The following is a 17,408-nucleotide window of genomic DNA, read 5'->3' as shown; positions in this document are numbered from 1 at the left end:
TGTAAAGCCGCCACCCCTGGAGGAGACGTGCCGAGCAGCTGCACACAGCCGTACATCACCAAGCACAATGCCGAGCATCGGATGTAGTGGTGTAAAGCCGCCACCCCTGGAGGAGACGTGCCGAGCAGCTACACACACAGCCGTACATCACCAAGCACAATGCCGAGCGTCGGGTGGAGTGGTGTAAAGCCGCCATCACTGGACTCTGGAGGAGACGGGTTCTGTGCAGTGACGGATCACACTTCACTATCTGCGACTGATGGAGGATTCTGGGTTTGGTGACCCCAGGAGGACGTTCCCCCCTGACTGCATTGTGCCCCCTGCACAGATGGTGGAGGGGGATAATACTATGGGCTGTTATCAGGGGGCGGCCTCGGACCCTCAGCTTCAGAGAAGAGAAATCTAAAATATAACTGTGATCCCTTAAAGGGACACTGTCACCTGAATTTGGAGGGAACAATCTTCAGCCATGGAGGCGGGGTTTTCGGGTGTTTGATTCACCCTTTCCTTACCCGCTGGCTGCAATATTGGATTGAAGTTCATTCTCTGTCCTCAGTAGTACATGCCTGCACAAGGCAGCCAGCGGGTAAGGAAAGGGTGAATCAAACACCCGAAAACCCCGCCCCTATGGCTGAAGATTGTTCCCTCCAAATTCAGGTGACAGAGTCCCTTTAAATCACTATGGCTATTTTAATGGTGATGGTCCCTTTAAGGCTTCCTGTGCTTGGTTACAGTAACTAGGAAGGAGGCGTGGCCAGAGGAGCAGGAAGTACTGTGGATGCAGGAAGCTGCGGAGCCGGCTCTGGGGTCACATATGGAGCGGAGGGGGATCGGCCCCGGGGACAGCTCCGATTCTGACTGGGAAGGTGAGAGTACTACAAGTCCCAGTATTCTACCCGCTATAGACCCTGGTGGTACTACAAGTCCCAGTATTCTACCCGCTATAGACCCTGGTGGTACTACAAGTCCCAGTATTCTACCCGCTATAGACCCTGGTGGTACTACAAGTCCCAGTATTCTACCTGCTATAGACCCTGGTGGTACTACAAGTCCCAGTATTCTACCTGCTATAGACCCTGGTGGTACTACAAGTCCCAGTATTCTACCTGCTATAGACCCTGGTGGTACTACAAGTCCCAGTATTCTACCTGCTATAGACCCTGGTGGTACTACAAGTCCCAGTATTCTACCTGCTATAGACCCTGGTGGTACTACAAGTCCCAGTATTCTACCCGCTATAGACCCTGGTGGTACTACAAGTCCCAGTATTCTACCTGCTATAGACCCTGGTGGTACTACAAGTCCCAGTATTCTACCCGCTATAGACCCTGGTGGTACTACAAGTCCCAGTATTCTACCCGCTATAGACCCTGGTGGTACTACAAGTCCCAGTATTCTACCTGCTATATACCCTGGTGGTACTACAAGTCCCAGTATTCTACCCGGTATAGACCCTGGTGGTACTACAAGTCTCAGTATTCTACCTGCTATAGACCCTGGTGGCACTACAAGTCCCAGTATTCTACCCGGTATAGACCCTGGTAGTACTACAAGTCCCAGTATTCTACCCGGTATAGACCCTGGTAGTACTACAAGTCCCAGTATTCTACCCGCTATAGACCCTGGTGGTACTACAAGTCTCAGTATTCTACCTGCTATAGACCCTGGTGGTACTACAAGTCCCAGTATTCTACCTGCTATAGACCCTGGTAGTACTACAAGTCTCAGTATTCTACCCGCTATAGACCCTGGTAGTACTACAAGTCTCAGTATTCTACCCGCTATAGACCCTGGTGGTACTACAAGTCCCAGTATTCTACCTGCTATAGACCCTGGTGGTACTACAAGTCTCAGTATTCTACCTGCTATAGACCCTGGTGGTACTACAAGTCCCAGTATTCTACCCGCTATAGACCCTGGTGGTACTACAAGTCCCAGTATTCTACCCGCTATAGACCCTGGTGGTACTACAAGTCCCAGTATTCTACCCGCTATAGACCCTGGTGGTACTACAAGTCCCAGTATTCTACCTGCTATAGACCCTGGTAGTACTACAAGTCTCAGTATTCTACCCGCTATAGACCCTGGTAGTACTACAAGTCTCAGTATTCTACCCGCTATAGACCCTGGTGGTACTACAAGTCCCAGTATTCTACCCGCTATAGACCCTGGTGGTACTACAAGTCCCAGTATTCTACCCGCTATAGACCCTGGTGGTACTACAAGTCCCAGTATTCTACCTGCTATAGACCCTGGTGGTACTACAAGTCCCAGTATTCTACCTGCTATAGACCCTGGTGGTACTACAAGTCCCAGTATTCTACCTGCTATAGACCCTGGTGGTACTACAAGTCCCAGTATTCTACCTGCTATAGACCCTGGTAGTACTACAAGTCTCAGTATTCTACCTGCTATAGACCCTGGTGGTACTACAAGTCCCAGTATTCTACCTGCTATAGACCCTGGTGGTACTACAAGTCCCAGTATTCTACCCGCTATAGACCCTGGTGGTACTACAAGTCCCAGTATTCTACCTGCTATAGACCCTGGTGGTACTACAAGTCCCAGTATTCTACCCGCTATAGACCCTGGTGGTACTACAAGTCCCAGTATTCTACCCGCTATAGACCCTGGTGGTACTACAAGTCCCAGTATTCTACCCGCTATAGACCCTGGTGGTACTACAAGTCCCAGTATTCTACCCGCTATAGACCCTGGTGGTACTACAAGTCCCAGTATTCTACCTGCTATAGACCCTGGTGGTACTACAAGTCCCAGTATTCTACCTGCTATAGACCCTGGTGGTACTACAAGTCTCAGTATTCTACCCGCTATAGACCCTGGTGGTACTACAAGTCTCAGTATTCTACCCGCTATAGACCCTGGTGGTACTACAAGTCCCAGTATTCTACCTGCTATAGACCCTGGTGGTACTACAAGTCCCAGTATTCTACCTGCTATAGACCCTGGTGGTACTACAAGTCCCAGTATTCTACCCGCTATAGACCCTGGTGGTACTACAAGTCCCAGTATTCTACCCGCTATAGACCCTGGTGGTACTACAAGTCCCAGTATTCTACCCGCTATAGACCCTGGTGGTACTACAAGTCCCAGTATTCTACCTGCTATAGACCCTGGTAGTACTACAAGTCTCAGTATTCTACCCGCTATAGACCCTGGTAGTACTACAAGTCTCAGTATTCTACCCGCTATAGACCCTGGTGGTACTACAAGTCCCAGTATTCTACCCGCTATAGACCCTGGTGGTACTACAAGTCCCAGTATTCTACCCGCTATAGACCCTGGTGGTACTACAAGTCCCAGTATTCTACCTGCTATAGACCCTGGTGGTACTACAAGTCCCAGTATTCTACCTGCTATAGACCCTGGTGGTACTACAAGTCCCAGTATTCTACCTGCTATAGACCCTGGTGGTACTACAAGTCCCAGTATTCTACCCGCTATAGACCCTGGTGGTACTACAAGTCCCAGTATTCTACCCGCTATAGACCCTGGTGGTACTACAAGTCCCAGTATTCTACCCGCTATAGACCCTGGTGGTACTACAAGTCCCAGTATTCTACCCGCTATAGACCCTGGTGGTACTACAAGTCCCAGTATTCTACCTGCTATAGACCCTGGTGGCACTACAAGTCCCAGTATTCTACCCGCTATAGACCCTGGTGGTACTACAAGTCCCAGTATTCTACCCGGTATAGACCCTGGTGGTACTACAAGTCTCAGTATTCTACCTGCTATAGACCCTGGTGGCACTACAAGTCCCAGTATTCTACCTGCTATAGACCCTGGTGGTACTACAAGTCCCAGTATTCTACCCGCTATAGACCCTGGTGGTACTACAAGTCTCAGTATTCTACCTGCTATAGACCCTGGTAGTACTACAAGTCCCAGTATTCTACCTGCTATAGACCCTGGTAGTACTACAAGTCCCAGTATTCTACCTGCTATAGACCCTGGTAGTACTACAAGTCTCAGTATTCTACCTGCTATAGACCCTGGTAGTACTACAAGTCCCAGTATTCTACCCGCTATAGACCCTGGTGGTACTACAAGTCTCAGTATTCTACCCGCTATAGACCCTGGTAGTACTACAAGTCCCAGTATTCTACCCGCTATAGACCCTGGTGGTACTACAAGTCCCAGTATTCTACCCGCTATAGACCCTGGTGGTACTACAAGTCCCAGTATTCTACCTGCTATAGACCCTGGTGGTACTACAAGTCTCAGTATTCTACCCGCTATAGACCCTGGTGGTACTACAAGTCTCAGTATTCTACCTGCTATAGACCCTGGTAGTACTACAAGTCCCAGTATTCTACCTGCTATAGACCCTGGTAGTACTACAAGTCTCAGTATTCTACCTGCTATAGACCCTGGTAGTACTACAAGTCTCAGTATTCTACCTGCTATAGACCCTGGTAGTACTACAAGTCCCAGTATTCTACCTGCTATAGACCCTGGTGGTACTACAAGTCTCAGTATTCTACCCGCTATAGACCCTGGTAGTACTACAAGTCCCAGTATTCTACCCGCTATAGACCCTGGTGGTACTACAAGTCCCAGTATTCTACCTGCTATAGACCCTGGTGGTACTACAAGTCTCAGTATTCTACCCGCTATAGACCCTGGTGGTACTACAAGTCCCAGTATTCTACCTGCTATAGACCCTGGTAGTACTACAAGTCCCAGTATTCTACCCGCTATAGACCCTGGTGGTACTACAAGTCCCAGTATTCTACCTGCTATAGACCCTGGTAGTACTACAAGTCCCAGTATTCTACCTGCTATAGACCCTGGTAGTACTACAAGTCTCAGTATTCTACCTGCTATAGACCCTGGTAGTACTACAAGTCCCAGTATTCTACCTGCTATAGACCCTGGTAGTACTACAAGTCCCAGTATTCTACCTGCTATAGACCCTGGTGGTACTACAAGTCTCAGTATTCTACCCGCTATAGACCCTGGTGGTACTACAAGTCTCAGTATTCTACCTGCTATAGACCCTGGTAGTACTACAAGTCCCAGTATTCTACCTGCTATAGACCCTGGTAGTACTACAAGTCTCAGTATTCTACCTGCTATAGACCCTGGTAGTACTACAAGTCCCAGTATTCTACCCGCTATAGACCCTGGTGGTACTACAAGTCCCAGTATTCTACCTGCTATAGACCCTGGTGGTACTACAAGTCCCAGTATTCTACCCGCTATAGACCCTGGTGGTACTACAAGTCTCAGTATTCTACCTGCTATAGACCCTGGTAGTACTACAAGTCTCAGTATTCTACCTGCTATAGACCCTGGTAGTACTACAAGTCCCAGTATTCTACCCGCTATAGACCCTGGTAGTACTACAAGTCTCAGTATTCTACCTGCTATAGACCCTGGTAGTACTACAAGTCCCAGTATTCTACCTGCTATAGACCCTGGTAGTACTACAAGTCTCAGTATTCTACCTGCTATAGACCCTGGTAGTACTACAAGTCCCAGTATTCTACCTGCTATAGACCCTGGTAGTACTACAAGTCTCAGTATTCTACCCGCTATAGACCCTGGTGGTACTACAAGTCTCAGTATTCTACCCGCTATAGACCCTGGTAGTACTACAAGTCCCAGTATTCTACCTGCTATAGACCCTGGTAGTACTACAAGTCTCAGTATTCTACCCGCTATAGACCCTGGTGGTACTACAAGTCCCAGTATTCTACCCGCTATAGACCCTGGTGGTACTACAAGTCCCAGTATTCTACCTGCTATAGACCCTGGTGGTACTACAAGTCCCAGTATTCTACCTGCTATAGACCCTGGTGGTACTACAAGTCCCAGTATTCTACCTGCTATAGACCCTGGTGGTACTACAAGTCCCAGTATTCTACCTGCTATAGACCCTGGTGGTACTACAAGTCCCAGTATTCTACCTGCTATAGACCCTGGTGGTACTACAAGTCCCAGTATTCTACCTGCTATAGACCCTGGTGGTACTACAAGTCCCAGTATTCTACCTGCTATAGACCCTGGTGGTACTACAAGTCCCAGTATTCTACCCGCTATAGACCCTGGTGGTACTACAAGTCTCAGTATTCTACCCGCTATAGACCCTGGTGGTACTACAAGTCCCAGTATTCTACCTGCTATAGACCCTGGTGGTACTACAAGTCCCAGTATTCTACCTGCTATAGACCCTGGTGGTACTACAAGTCCCAGTATTCTACCTGCTATAGACCCTGGTGGTACTACAAGTCCCAGTATTCTACCTGCTATAGACCCTGGTAGTACTACAAGTCTCAGTATTCTACCTGCTATAGACCCTGGTAGTACTACAAGTCTCAGTATTCTACCTGCTATAGACCCTGGTGGCACTACAAGTCCCAGTATTCTACCCGGTATAGACCCTGGTAGTACTACAAGTCCCAGTATTCTACCCGCTATAGACCCTGGTGGTACTACAAGTCTCAGTATTCTACCTGCTATAGACCCTGGTGGTACTACAAGTCTCAGTATTCTACCCGCTATAGACCCTGGTGGTACTACAAGTCTCAGTATTCTACCCGCTATAGACCCTGGTAGTACTACAAGTCCCAGTATTCTACCTGCTATAGACCCTGGTGGCACTACAAGTCCCAGTATTCTACCTGCTATAGACCCTGGTGGTACTACAAGTCCCAGTATTCTACCTGCTATAGACCCTGGTGGTACTACAAGTCCCAGTATTCTACCTGCTATAGACCCTGGTGGTACTACAAGTCCCAGTATTCTACCTGCTATAGACCCTGGTGGTACTACAAGTCCCAGTATTCTACCCGGTATAGACCCTGGTAGTACTACAAGTCCCAGTATTCTACCCGCTATAGACCCTGGTAGTACTACAAGTCCCAGTATTCTACCTGCTATAGACCCTGGTAGCACTACAAGTCCCAGTATTCTACCCGCTATAGACCCTGGTGGTACTACAAGTCCCAGTATTCTACCTGCTATAGATCCTGGTGGTACTACAAGTCCCAGTATTCTACCTGCTATAGACCCTGGTGGTACTACAAGTCCCAGTATTCTACCTGCTATAGACCCTGGTGGTACTACAAGTCCCAGTATTCTACCTGCTATAGACCCTGGTGGTACTACAAGTCCCAGTATTCTACCTGCTATAGACCCTGGTAGTACTACAAGTCTCAGTATTCTACCCGCTATAGACCCTGGTGGTACTACAAGTCCCAGTATTCTACCCGCTATAGACCCTGGTGGTACTACAAGTCTCAGTATTCTACCCGCTATAGACCCTGGTGGTACTACAAGTCCCAGTATTCTACCTGCTATAGACCCTGGTAGTACTACAAGTCCCAGTATTCTACCTGCTATAGACCCTGGTGGTACTACAAGTCCCAGTATTCTACCTGCTATAGACCCTGGTAGTACTACAAGTCTCAGTATTCTACCCGCTATAGACCCTGGTGGTACTACAAGTCCCAGTATTCTACCCGCTATAGACCCTGGTGGTACTACAAGTCTCAGTATTCTACCTGCTATAGACCCTGGTAGTACTACAAGTCCCAGTATTCTACCCGCTATAGACCCTGGTGGTACTACAAGTCCCAGTATTCTCTGCCAGACATAGCCAGTAACATGACAAGTCCCAGTACTCCATCCGCTATAGACGCTGGTAGTACTACAAGTCCCATCATCACTTAGTCTTATTGTCATGTGTGAAGAGGTTCTGCAGCAGCAGCGGTTTCTTAGCGCATGTGTGTGATGTGTTGCAGAGGAGGAGGATGGCGCTGCAGCCCCCGAGCCCCGGGCCGAGAGCCGCTCTCCCTGGAGGAACCTGTCCGCCTTCTGGTACGCTCTGGGGGTCACATACTTACCGTCCTCTGTGCTCTGGGGGTCACATACTTACCGTCCTCTGTGCTCTGGGGGTCACATACTTACCGTCCTCTGCGCTCTGGGGGTCACATACTTACCGTCCTCTGCGCTCTGGGGGTCACATACTTACCGTCCTCTGTGCTCTGGGGGTCACATACTTACCGTCCTCTGTGCTCTGGGGGTCACATACTTACCGTCCTCTGCGCTCTGGGGGTCACATACTTACCGTCCTCTGCGCTCTGGGGGTCCCATACTTACCGTCCTCTGTGCTCTGGGGGTCACATACTTACCGTCCTCTGTGCTCTGGGGGTCACATACTTACCGTCCTCTGTGCTCTGGGGGTCACATACTTACCGTCCTCTGCGCTCTGGGGGTCACGTACTTACCGTCCTCTGTGCTCTGGGGGTCACATACTTACCATCCTCTGTGCTCTGGGGGTCACATACTTACCGTCCTCTGTGCTCTGGGGGTCGCATACTTACCGTCCTCTGGGGGTCACGTACTTACCGTCCTCTGTGCTCTGGGGGTCGCATACTTACCGTCCTCTGTGCTCTGGGGGTCGCATACTTACCGTCCTCTGTGCTCTGGGGGTCACATACTTACCATCCTCTGTGCTCTGGGGGTCACATACTTACCGTCCTCTGTGCTCTGGGGGTCGCATACTTACCGTCCTCTGTGCTGAGGATGCAGCTCTGGATGTGACTGGAGTAATCGCCTGTGTTTCTCGCTCTCAGGCTCCTGGGGCTGTGTAATAACTTCGCCTACGTGGTGATGCTGAGTGCGGCGCACGACATCCTGAAGACGGAGACCAATCACACGGCAACTGTGAGTGCTCCATAAAGAGAGGTCTGGGGAGACCCCTGCAGCCCATCTACATCTAGGTGGGGGACATGGAGGAGGCGGGGGACATGGAGGAGGCGGGGGACATGGAGGAGGCGGTGGGGGACATGGAGGAGGTGGGGGACATGGAGGAGGCGGGGGACATGGAGGAGGCGGGGGGTGCGCTCTGTACAGTGTCTCCTTATATCTCGGCTCTTGACATTGGTCAATATGAAGGAGTGAATCTTGTGGATGCAGAGAGCCTGGAACCTGCAGCACAGCGCTGTCTGCCGGCGCCCAGGGTGCGAGCTGCTGCTGCTGCTCCAGGTCACTCGTCTTTCTCATTTTCCTTCCAGCTCAACGTGACAAACTCCAGCCGATACGACTGCAACGAGATCTCCACCGCTGTAAGTATTCACCATAGACGTGCACTCCACCGGTCCGGGCTCCAGGGACCGCGGAGAACCCTGTAAGGTCTGCTGATAACCGCCCTCTGTATTACAGGCCGTGCTCCTGGCCGACATACTGCCCACCCTGATTATCAAGTTCACAGCTCCGTTCTACATCCACCAGATCCCCTACAAGTAAGGGTTAATGCCAATGTCGCCTCCATCCCTGTAGACAGCTATAGCTGTCTCTTCTGTGATCTCCCCGTCCTCTGCTGTGCTGTCTCTTTTCTGATCTCCCCGTCCTCTGCTGTGCTGTCTGTTCTGTGATCTCCCTGTCCTCTGCTGTGCCGTCTGTTCTGTGATCTCCCTGTCCTCTGCTGTGCCGTCTGTTCTGTGATCTCCCGGTCCTCTGCTGTGCTGTCTCTTCTCTCCCTGTCCTCTGCTGTGCCGTCTGTTCTGTGATGTCCCGGTCCTCTGCTGTGCTGTCTCTTCTGTGATCTCCCTGTCCTCTGCTGTGCTGTCTCTTCTCTGATCTCCCTGTCCTCTGCTGTGCCGTCTCTTCTGTGACTCCCTGTCCTCTGCTGTGCTGTCTCTTCTGTGTTCTCCCTGTCCTCTGCTGTGCTGTCTCTTTTGTGATCTCCCTGTCCTCTGCTGTGCCGTCTCTTCTGTGATCTGGTCCTCTGCTGTGCTGTCTCTTCTGTGACTCCCTGTCCTCTGCTGTGCTGTCTCTTCTGTGACTCCCTGTCCTCTGCTGTGCTGTCTCTTCTGTGTTCTCCCTGTCCTCTGCTGTGCTGTCTCTTCTGTGTTCTCCCTGTCCTCTGCTGTGCTGTCTCTTCTGTGATCTCCCGGTCCTCTGCTGTGCTGTCTCTTCTGTGATCTCCCGGTCCTCTGCTGTGCTGTCTCTTCTGTGATCTCCCCGTCCTCTGCTGTGCTGTCTCTTCTGTGACTCCCTGTCCTCTGCTGTGCTGTCTCTTCTGTGACTCCGTCCTCTGCTGTGCTGTCTCTTCTGTGTTCTCCCTGTCCTCTGCTGTGCTGTCTCTTTTGTGATCTCCCTGTCCTCTGCTGTGCCGTCTCTTCTGTGACTCCCTGTCCTCTGCTGTGCTGTCTCTTCTGTGATCTGGTCCTCTGCTGTGCTGTCTGTTTTGTAATCTCCCTGTCCTCTGCTGTGCTGTCTCTTCTGTGACTCCCTGTCCTCTGCTGTGCTGTCTCTTCTGTGTTCTCCCTGTCCTCTGCTGTGCTGTCTCTTCTGTGTTCTCCCTGTCCTCTGCTGTGCTGTCTCTTCTGTGATCTCCCTGTCCTCTGCTGTGCCGTCTCTTCTGTGACTCCCTGTCCTCTGCTGTGCTGTCTCTTCTGTGATCTGGTCCTCTGCTGTGCTGTCTCTTTTGTGATCTCCCCGTCCTCTGCTGTGCTGTCTCTTCTGTGACTCCCTGTCCTCTGCTGTGCTGTCTCTTCTGTGTTCTCCCCGTCCTCTGCTGTGCTGTCTCTTCTGTGACTCCCTGTCCTCTGCTGTGCTGTCTCTTTTGTGTTCTCCCTGTCCTCTGCTGTGCTGTCTCTTCTGTGACTCCCTGTCCTCTGCTGTGCCGTCTCTTCTGTGTTCTCCCTGTCCTCTGTTGTGCTGTCTCTTCTGTGACTCCCTGTCCTCTGCTGTGCTGTCTCCTCTGTGACTCCCCGTCCTCTGCTGTGCTGTCTCTTCTGTGACTCCCTGTCCTCTGCTGTGCCGTCTCTTCTGTGACTCCCTGTCCTCTGTTGTGCTGTCTCTTCTGTGATCTCTGTCCTCTGCTGTGCTGTCTCTTCTGTGACTCCCTGTCCTCTGCTGTGCCGTCTCTTTTGTGATCTCCCGGTCCTCTGCTGTGCTGTCTCTTTTGTGTTCTCCCTGTCCTCTGCTGTGCCGTCTCTTTTGTGATCTCCCGGTCCTCTGCTGTGCCGTCTCTTCTGTGATCTCCCGGTCCTCTGCTGTGCTGTCTCTTTTGTGATCTCCCGGTCCTCTGCTGTGCCGTCTCTTCTGTGATCTCCCGGTCCTCTGCTGTGCCATCTCTTTTGTGATCTCCCCGTCCTCTGCTGTGCCGTCTCTTCTGTGATCTCCCGGTCCTCTGCTGTGCCGTCTCTTTTGTGATCTCCCCGTCCTCTGCTGTGCCGTCTCTTCTGTGATCTCCCGGTCCTCTGCTGTGCTGTCTCTTTTGTGATCTCCCGGTCCTCTGCTGTGCTGTCTCTTTTGTGATCTCCCCGTCCTCTGCTGTGCCGTCTCTTCTGTGATCTCCCGGTCCTCTGCTGTGCTGTCTCTTTTGTGATCTCCCTGTCCTCTGCTGTGCCGTCTCTTCTGTGATCTCCCGGTCCTCTGCTGTGCTGTCTCTTTTGTGTTCTCCCTGTCCTCTGCTGTGCTGTCTCTTCTCTGATCTCCCCGTTCTCTGTTCTTCTTATGATTCAGTTACAGGGTGTCTCTGTGCATCCTCACGGCTGCCGCCAGCTTCCTGATCGTGTCGTTCTCCACACAAGTCGCCATCAGCCTCCTCGGTGAGATCTGAATTTGTTTATGACAACAATGTAATGACGGATAAAATAATCAGATCTAAAGTCTGGATCTTATCAAATCTAATCACAATCTTCTGTCTCCAGGAGTCGTATTCGCCAGTATCTCGTCAGGAGTGGGAGAGATCACTTTCCTCAGTCTCACAGCATTCTTTACCAGGTAACATCAACATAAAGAGCAGTATTATAGTAGTTATATTCTTGTACATAGGGACAGTATTATAGTAGTTATATTCTTGTACATAGGGGCAGTATTATAGTAGTTATATTCTTGTATATAGGAGCAGTATTATAGGAGTTATATTCTTGTACATAGGGGCAGTATTATAGTAGTTATATTCTTGTATATAGGAGCAGTATTATAGGAGTTATATTCTTGTACATAGGAGCAGTATTATAGGAGTTATATTCTTGTACATAGGGGCAGTATTATAGTAGTTATATTCTTGTACATAGGGGCAGTATTATATTAGTTATATTCTTGTATATAGGGGGCAGTATTATAGTAGCTATATTCTTGTACATAGGGGGCAGCATTATAGTAGTTATATTCTTGTACATAGGGGCAGTATTATAGTAGTTATATTCTTGTACATAGGGGCAGTATTATAGTAGTTATATTCTTGTACATAGGGGCAGTATTATAGTAGTTATATTCTTGTACATAGGGGCAGTATTATAGTAGTTATATTCTTGTACATAGGGGCAGTATTATAGTAGTTATATTCTTGTACATAGGGGGCAGTATTATAGTAGTTATATTCTTGTACATAGGAGCAGTATTATAGTAGTTATATTCTTGTACATAGGGGCAGTATTATAGTAGTTATATTCTTGTACATAGGGGCAGTATTATAGTAGTTATATTCTTGTACATAGGGGCAGTATTATAGTAGTTATATTCTTGTACATAGGGGGCAGTATTATAGCAGTTATATTCTTGTACATAGGTGGCAGTATTATAGCAGTTATATTCTTGTACATAGGTGGCAGTATTATGGTAGTTATATTCTTGTACATAGGGGCAGTATTATAGTAGTTATATTCTTGTACATAGGGGCAGTATTATAGTAGTTATATTCTTGTACATAGGGGCAGTATTATAGTAGTTATATTCTTGTACATGGGGCAGTATTATAGTAGTTATATTCTTGTACATAGGGGGCAGTATTATAGTAGTTATATTCTTGTACATAGGAGCAGTATTATAGTAGTTATATTCTTGTACATAGGGGCAGTATTATAGTAGTTATATTCTTGTACATAGGGGGCAGTATTATAGTAGTTATATTCTTGTACATAGGAGCAGTATTATAGTAGTTATATTCTTGTACATAGGGGCAGTATTATAGTAGTTATATTCTTGTACATAGGGGGCAGTATTATAGCAGTTATATTCTTGTACATAGGTGGCAGTATTATAGCAGTTATATTCTTGTACATAGGTGGCAGTATTATGGTAGTTATATTCTTGTACATAGGGGCAGTATTATAGTAGTTATATTCTTGTACATAGGGGCAGTATTATAGTAGTTATATTCTTGTACATAGGGGCAGTATTATAGTAGTTATATTCTTGTACATGGGGCAGTATTATAGTAGTTATATTCTTGTACATAGGGGCAGTATTATAGTAGTTATATTCTTGTACATAGAGGCAGTATTATAGCATTGTTTTTTTTTCTAGTGATGTGGTCTCATGGTGGTCCAGTGGCACTGGTGGTGCTGGGATCCTGGGTGCCCTCTCCTACCTGGGTCTCACTGCGGCTGGCCTTTCTCCCCGGTCCTCCCTGCTCGTTATGCTTATTATTCCGGCTCTGCTCTTGATAAGGTGAGTTGGATGGAGAGATGATGATGGCACTGATGATTGAGAGGACATACATGTGGTTATTATTCTCGCTGTCCACTCTTCCACAATGTTACTAATTAGTAATTGATTGAAGGCTCTCACCAATTCTCTAACCACTAATAGCGCAGATTTCTAGGTATCTTGAAGGTGTTCATTGTTTTTTTGTTTCTTCTTAGTTATTTTGTCCTCCTGGTCCCGCCATCCTCTCTCCCACGATGGAAGTTCCCCGCCAGTTATATTTCTTCGGACAGGTCTGACGAGCGCCCCCTATTAGATGGACCATCACCTCGAGTCTCAGGTAATGGAGTAAGACACCTCCTGGGCAGGAGCAGTAGTAATGTGGATTATGTAATCTTACCTTGCGTCTTTCTTTATCCATTTCTTAAAGGGACGAGCTCTCATCGGACAATGGCGGATAAGTGGAAGATAGTTAGGGTCAGGAAATACAATATTTTATATACACTGTGACCACTGCTGTATACTCTTGTCATGTAACTCCTATCCTTGTTTTCCTTCATACAGTCACTCTTGAAGTACATGCTTCCCTTGTCGCTTGTCTACTTTGCAGAATATTTCATAAACCAGGGTCTGGTAAGTGTGAACGTATGACAGGGTACTGATCTTGTGCGCAGGTGGGGTGGGTGGTCTTTTATTAGCTTCTTTCTCTTTCTTGCAGTATGAGTTGATCTATTTCCCAAACATCAAGATGAGTCACTCGATGCAATACCGATGGTAAGGAGCAAACGATGTCCATTAGGAGGTATTCTGGAGTCTTATTTGGGGCCATTTAATTGTTTACAGTGATAAAAGGGGTGAAATATTTCTATTACCTTCTTTTAAGCAGAAAAAAATGTCATCACTATTATCAGTTGCGAATTCTCCAGTCACATATGCTTTGATTTCCATTTCTAAAATCTGGAACCGTGATGGGGCTCGACATGAGGCCTGTAAAAATTGTTTATGGGGAGAGTGGGTTATCTTATTGGTGCTGGATTTTGCCTCTCCCAAAGAGCAGCTTTATGGATTATTACTAATCAGTACCCAAACATTGATGATCCATTGGTACAAATGGGAAGGGCTAAAACATTACCCCATCACGGTTCCTATCTCTAAAAGCAAATTGTGAGTTGGACAGTTCAATAATAGCATGTCCTGTGCCTTCACAGGAGCAAAACTAACTGCCATCAACCTTCCTTTCAGGTACCAGATGCTGTATCAGGCCGGTGTGTTTATTTCTCGATCGTCAGTCCAGTGCTTCAAGATCCGACACATCTGGATCCTCGCTTTTCTACAGGTAACTGATCATCCTCCAGAGCAGGAGGGAAGTCTTAATATGTCTGTAGTAATGTCATTGATTTTTATCCCTGTAGTGTGGACTCGCCATCTTTCTTCTCATGGGGGTGGCATATTTATTCCTCCCGAGTTTGACGCTGCCAGGAATATTCCTGATTATCATATTTGAGGGTCTGCTCGGGGGCGCTGCTTATGTCAACACATTCAACAACATTGCTATCGAGGTAATGTAGGCTACGGTCGGCGCGGTTTTGTATTTTTGTGACTGTTTGGTTATGTTGCTGTAATCTGCACCTTTAATGTCACCCACAGAGTAAAGCGGAAGACCAGGAATTTGCGATGTCTGTGGCCTGTGTGTCGGACACCCTGGGAATATCTCTGTCTGGAGCCATTGCCATACCCGTCCATAACTACTTTTGTCGCCTGTCATGACGGTGCCATGCAGCGCTGCTGGGATCCGTACCAACAGGAGGCGATAAGTGAGGGATTCTGGGATGGCGGATCCTTCTTTCGCCAAACACTGATTTTGCAGCCTTATATGTCAGAGTTGCATGGTACAAAGGACGGGTCTGGAGAATATACATCTACTCCTCACAGCTTCCCAGATCTGCTCTTGGTGTACGGACATTGATCATCACCGCATTTCTCGTCCATCATGTGATATTTTCTAAATCTGATTTTCATAAAGGGCTTTCCAATAATCCTCATCTATATCAGCTCTAGGGCATCAGGGCTCGTCAATCATATGCAAACTCTTCAGCCTAACCAGCGGTCAATATCGAGCAGGATGCGCCCCCTACTGGTCACGCTCCGGATCTGCTGAGCGGCTCCTAACACGATTCTCGGTGGATGGATGGCGGCTGTTCTCGGGGGGCGAGCACGGCCCTCACCGGGCTTCAGATGTTGGATTTGTCTTTTTTCCAGCCTTGTGTCACCAACACGTGGAATTCTTTTTGTTAAACTTTACTATTTTAGTGTTCTGATTAAATAAATGAAAAACTTTCCGTCTGATAGCAGAATCATGAGCTCCAAATGATTATTACACTGCTGTGCTGTAGTGTAAATGATCATCAGGACGTGTTTACTACAGTGGGGGAACATGGTATTTGTATGTAAGAAAAGATCTTATGTAATCATGTGTTACTGTAGTGCTTACTGTACAGAAAAGCTTTCCCCGTCCTGTAGGCGTAATCTGCGCGGTACCTGTTTTCCCGTCCCGTAGTTGTACGCTGCGTGGTACCTGTTTTCCCGTCCCGTAGTTGTACGCTGCGTGGTACCGCTTCCCCCGTCCCGTAGTTGTACGCTGCGCAGTATCGCTTCCCCCATCCCGTAGTTGTACGATGCACGGTATCGCTTCCCCGTCCCGTAGGTGTACGCTGCGCGGTATCGCTTCCCCGTCCCGTAGGTGTACGCTGCGCGGTATCGCTTCCCCCGCCCCGTAGTTGTACGATGCACAGTATCGCTTCCCCATCCCGTAGTTGTACGCTGCGAGATACCGCTTCCCCCATCTCGTAGATGTACGCTGCGAGGTACCGCATTCCCCATCCCGTAGTTGTATGCTGCGCGGTACCGCTTCCCCCGTCCCGTAGTTGGACGCTGCGAGGTACCGCATTCCCCATCCCGTAGTTGTATGCTGCGCGGTACCGCTTCCCCCATCCCGTAGGTGTTCGCTGAGTGGTACCGCTTCCCCCGTCCCGTAGTTGGACGTTGCGAGACACCGCTTCCCTGTCCTGTATGTATATACATAATGATGGGTCTTGCAAAAGATATGCCAGGTGCCTCACTGTACAGCGTCTCCAGTCCCAGCGCACTACAGGTTACGCAGTACATGTACATGCAGGCACGTTTCGAAAATGACATTTGTTTGGGCTCCTGACTGTAAGGTCAATACGTAACTCGTGCTACATTCCAACGTCACCTCCGCGTCTGTAGTAGTCAAGATGGTGGCGGTAAGGATCAGCGTTGTATACTGGCTGGTCATGTGGATAACTATGTGACTCAGCAGCAAAACTAGTAGGGACCACCCTGGACCACCTATAACGTCAAATCTGCCGTCTGCAACAGAATCCACTGAGCGCTGCGACTCTTTGTTTCCGTGATTGATAGTCTACCTATGCAGAGAGCAGAAGTTGAGACTTTTTTTTACCGCTTGGTGCGCTCTGCATAGGCAATAGCTCAGTTAACTAAAAAAAAGCGGAGTTCAATACTTCTTCAATGTGCAAAAGCCGATATCAAGGTTGACGTGGCTGCTACGTTGTACACAGATCGCTTAACGAACAGGGTAACGAAGATAATTAAGGACTTTGTGTTATGTGAGGCTCAGGGCTACAAGACGCCGGAGGATCTACTCAGACAACCCCTGCTTACTGAACCAGGCACTTGGAGCGCTCATTGATTAGGGGACACTATGGCCATTATTCATTACAGGGGCACGATGAGCATTATTGGAGTATAAGAGGGCACTGCTCTTCCTGGCACAAAGGCGGAGGTAGCGGTCCTGCTGCTGGGTTGTTGCCCTCCTACGGCCCCCTCCACGTCTCCTGGCATCTGCTCCATGCTGTGGACACTGCTGAGAGACACAGATACCCTTCTTGCTGCAGCTCACATTGATGTGCCATCCTGGATGAGCTGCACTACCTGAGCCACTTCTGTGTTATAGA

At 48.5% G+C, this 17,408-nt stretch overlaps 1 protein-coding gene across 2 annotated transcripts; it reads left to right on the top strand.

The window, feature by feature from the left end:
- Positions 1-720: 720 nt before the first annotated feature.
- On the top strand, positions 721-15,767 carry CLN3 (CLN3 lysosomal/endosomal transmembrane protein, battenin). Of its 2 annotated transcripts, XM_069734930.1 has the most exons (15): positions 721-866; positions 7,773-7,848; positions 8,607-8,697; positions 9,048-9,098; positions 9,196-9,275; positions 11,506-11,591; positions 11,694-11,766; positions 13,294-13,437; positions 13,632-13,753; positions 13,844-13,890; positions 13,978-14,046; positions 14,132-14,187; positions 14,656-14,749; positions 14,826-14,972; positions 15,061-15,767. In XM_069734930.1, the coding sequence occupies exons 1-15, from the start codon at positions 779-781 to the stop codon at positions 15,178-15,180; spliced, it is 1,344 nt and encodes a 447-aa protein (XP_069591031.1). In that variant the 5' UTR covers positions 721-778; the 3' UTR covers positions 15,181-15,767. The 2 variants fall into 2 exon arrangements, with proteins under 2 accessions (XP_069591031.1, XP_069591032.1); XM_069734931.1 differs by lacking the exon at positions 7,773-7,848 and having other exon boundaries at positions 756-866.
- Positions 15,768-17,408: the final 1,641 nt, after the last annotated feature.

Source organism: Ranitomeya imitator, chromosome 7 (assembly GCF_032444005.1).
Source record: "Ranitomeya imitator isolate aRanImi1 chromosome 7, aRanImi1.pri, whole genome shotgun sequence".
In the NCBI taxonomy this organism is placed as follows: domain Eukaryota; kingdom Metazoa; phylum Chordata; class Amphibia; order Anura; family Dendrobatidae; genus Ranitomeya; species Ranitomeya imitator.
This window is presented reverse-complemented; position numbering and strand designations above follow the sequence as displayed.